General features: G+C 40.1%; 1 protein-coding gene across 3 annotated transcripts in view; it reads right to left on the bottom strand.

Moving 5' to 3' along the window:
• Positions 1 to 1,178, bottom strand: part of ksr2 (kinase suppressor of ras 2) — a 136,275-nt gene that overhangs the window by 113,770 nt on the left and 21,327 nt on the right. For all 3 annotated transcript variants that reach the window (XM_024275063.2, XM_024275062.2, XM_024275064.2), the window contains exon 3: positions 960 to 1,110. In XM_024275063.2, the coding sequence (XP_024130831.1) occupies positions 960 to 1,110 (151 nt within the window). The remainder of the gene's footprint in view (positions 1 to 959; positions 1,111 to 1,178) is intronic.

Below are 1,178 nucleotides of genomic sequence, written 5' to 3'. Positions count from 1 at the left end.
TATTTTCTGCTGCTTATTCCCTTGGTACATAGCCTCTAAAGGGACATTGAAGAAAAAAAAAAATTCAAAATATACAAAGAGGCTCAATAAAAATTTAATTGGGTTTGTAACTGGTGCACACCAGATAGTAACTTAAAAAAATATTTTTTCTAAAAATTGAAGTAAAAAAAGAAATTCTAGTCACCATCTGGTATGAATTTCATGATTGGTCAAACCATTTCAGTCCCACGTCATTTCAGAAGTCCCACGCTATGATCTGCAGCCACAGTAATGATAACAGTCCTGTTCCCAGCTCCGCCCCTCTGACTGGATTTTCTCATTTGGGCTGTGGGCGGAGTCAGGCTCCCGTTTGGTTACCCTTTAACCAAACGTCAATGTGTGACGAGTTGGGAGTGGGAATGTGTTGGTTAAATCAGAACAACTTCTTTCTCACATCCTTCACGTCACTACTGGCGTACCTCAGGGTTCTATCATTGGACCCACTCTTTTTTCCATATATATTAATAACAGGTGATTCTGTGAGAGATTCTCTCATTCATCTCTACGCTGACGACACAATTCTTTATTCACAAACAGATTTAAAAACCCATCTTGATGACAGTTTTAAGGATAAATCCTGCTGTTACACAGTGCAATGTTTTCAGGGTTTTATATTTTAATTTTTTTTTTCTGCTTACATTCATTTATTTAATTTATTTTTTCTCAAAAGATCTTGTCTTTTGCCATGCAGGCCACAGTTGTAAATATAAATTACATTCTTAATCTGCCTTGCCTGGATAAATAATGGTTTTATTAAAAAATATATATATATAAATAAATAATCAATCTATTTCTTTATAGTTTAAGTACATTTTTTTGTGTTTGTTCCTGAAGTGTGAATTTGTTCTGGGAGTGTTTTTTGTTTGTTCCACAAGTGTGCGTTTATCTCACAAAAGTGGACCGTTCGGGCCGAGTCTCACCGAGCTGCTGGGCCTTTCTGAGGCAGGACAGCGAGGCGTTGAGCCGCGCACACTCCTCTTCGCTGGCGCCGAACTTCTGCAGCAGCTGACACACCTGCTCCTCGCTCATGTCCAGCAGGCCCTCCAGAGTCACCTCACCCGGACCCATGTCCTGCAGAACACACAGGACCTCTGGGTTCAGGTTTCCTGACTGCAGTCACACTTTGTGCTTGGTTCTGT

The sequence above is a fragment of the Oryzias melastigma genome, linkage group LG9 (genome assembly GCF_002922805.2).
Source record: "Oryzias melastigma strain HK-1 linkage group LG9, ASM292280v2, whole genome shotgun sequence".
NCBI lineage: Eukaryota > Metazoa > Chordata > Actinopteri > Beloniformes > Adrianichthyidae > Oryzias > Oryzias melastigma.
The sequence above is the reverse complement of the archived record's forward strand: the minus strand, read 5'-3'. Positions and strand labels throughout refer to the sequence as shown.